General features: G+C 48.0%; 1 protein-coding gene across 1 annotated transcript; it reads right to left on the bottom strand.

Annotated features, from left to right (window-relative positions):
- Positions 1–1,561, bottom strand: LOC147439163 (uncharacterized). Its single transcript, XM_086484257.1, has one exon. It carries the CDS (start codon positions 1,391–1,393, stop codon positions 287–289), a length of 1,107 nt encoding a protein of 368 aa, XP_086340383.1. The 5' UTR covers positions 1,394–1,561; the 3' UTR covers positions 1–286.

Here is a 1,561-nt window from a genome sequence, read left to right as displayed (position 1 = left end):
ACAACCCGCCTTCAAATTTGAAAAGATAGAAGCAAGAACGGCGAAAATGTCATTGACGCTACATAGGCAGGCCCATAAGCTAGAACATAGCTCATCTCCATTTTGCTCACCCGTGTTATTAGTGCAAAAGAAAGACGGCACATATCGTATATGTGTCGACTAAACCGTGCCTTGCCTTCAACAAACAAGCATAGTTTGTGATTGTTACATCGAAATATACAATAAAGACCTAAACTAGGCAAGCTACAGTCCAAGCTACCTTCACCTTATGTACTCTACACCAATACTAGTGCTTCTCACCCTTGAGTGCAATAGCCCAAGCAAGCTTTGGAGCAATCCCATACCCTTCCTGGACAATGTCATAACCCATATGGCCAGCGAACATAAGAGTCTCATGCTCTTCCCCATTGTCATCCACAGTGACATCTACGGTTATGTAGCCGGGAGGTATGTCGGATGTGTCAATGACAGGAAATTCCAATGTGTGTGGTTCGCTTTGTTGCGACGCTCTACGTCCAGATATCGGAGCGGTGAAGTCTGTTGCCTGCCAATTGCCTTGTCCATCAAACACACAGAAAGCAGTGATCCACCCACTCAAAAAACTTGGCCCAGATCCACCAACAGTGTAATCGCAAATTTTCCCCCAAAACTCGGTGTCAACCACATTCCTACTGGTCTGAATGAACTGGCTTGAAATCTTCTTGAGCATAGAGGCCCACTCTGAGCAGACCTTGCCATAGCCCCCTGTCTCTAGCCTGTTAATGCGTGCATCAATCTCTTCCCAGTCCTGCACCGTGCCTGCCAGAGTAACCTGCGGAATTCCACACAAAATACAAAATCTGTGTTCAAAGTACTTCTTCATGCTTGCCATGAGGGCAACACTGGCAACGATGGTGTCATCGTGAGTGGTGGTGGAGAAGCGAGGAAGGACCCAATCACAGAACGAGAGATCGGTGATGTTGGCGCGCAGCTGGGAAACCATGTCGTGCACAAAGCGCACATAATCCACTGACTCGAGCGATCCAACTTGATGCACGGTGAGCTCCTTCTTGCCTTGATGAGCGACGAAAAGGGAACGGAAGGCCTCTGCATTGGCGTTGACATAGAAGCCGAATTGGATGAGGATGGCGAGCCAGACATCGTCGGGGCGAATGACAAGATTGCGATGGCAGATGTAAGCCTCCACAACCGCTCTGACGAAGCCACTATTGGAGGGCTCGAAAGAAAGGGGGGAAACAGGGGAGGCATGCAGGATTCGGTGGCAAGCCTCCTGCTGGTACTCCTTTAAGTAAGACAGCATATGCAGGTGCCCCGCATCTTGGCTACTTGGAGGAGTCAAGAGCCTGGCAGGATGAGGAGAAACTGTGAAGGTAATTCCTGAGGAGGAAGCCATTGCTAGCCTCTAATAAGGAACTGAAGCTTTGTTGACGAGTTAGAAGGAATTAGTCATTTGCCAAAAATTCCACCAAAAAATTGTAAGAAATCTTTAAGAAAAGGTTAACAAAGACTAGTCTCAACTAGTCTTGCTTGCTTGCTAGATCGGCAACTTGGCCTGGCAATA

This window comes from Adiantum capillus-veneris, chromosome 16, assembly GCF_014529385.1.
Source record: "Adiantum capillus-veneris isolate H3 chromosome 16, ASM1452938v2, whole genome shotgun sequence".
Classification (NCBI taxonomy): Eukaryota; Viridiplantae; Streptophyta; class Polypodiopsida; order Polypodiales; family Pteridaceae; genus Adiantum; species Adiantum capillus-veneris.
This window is presented reverse-complemented; position numbering and strand designations above follow the sequence as displayed.

What these genes read in the sequence shown, in the direction of transcription:
- LOC147439163 (XM_086484257.1), bottom strand. Translation starts at nt 1,393, where the DNA reads ATGGCTTCCTCCTCAGGAATTACCTTCACAGTTTCTCCTCATCCTGCC.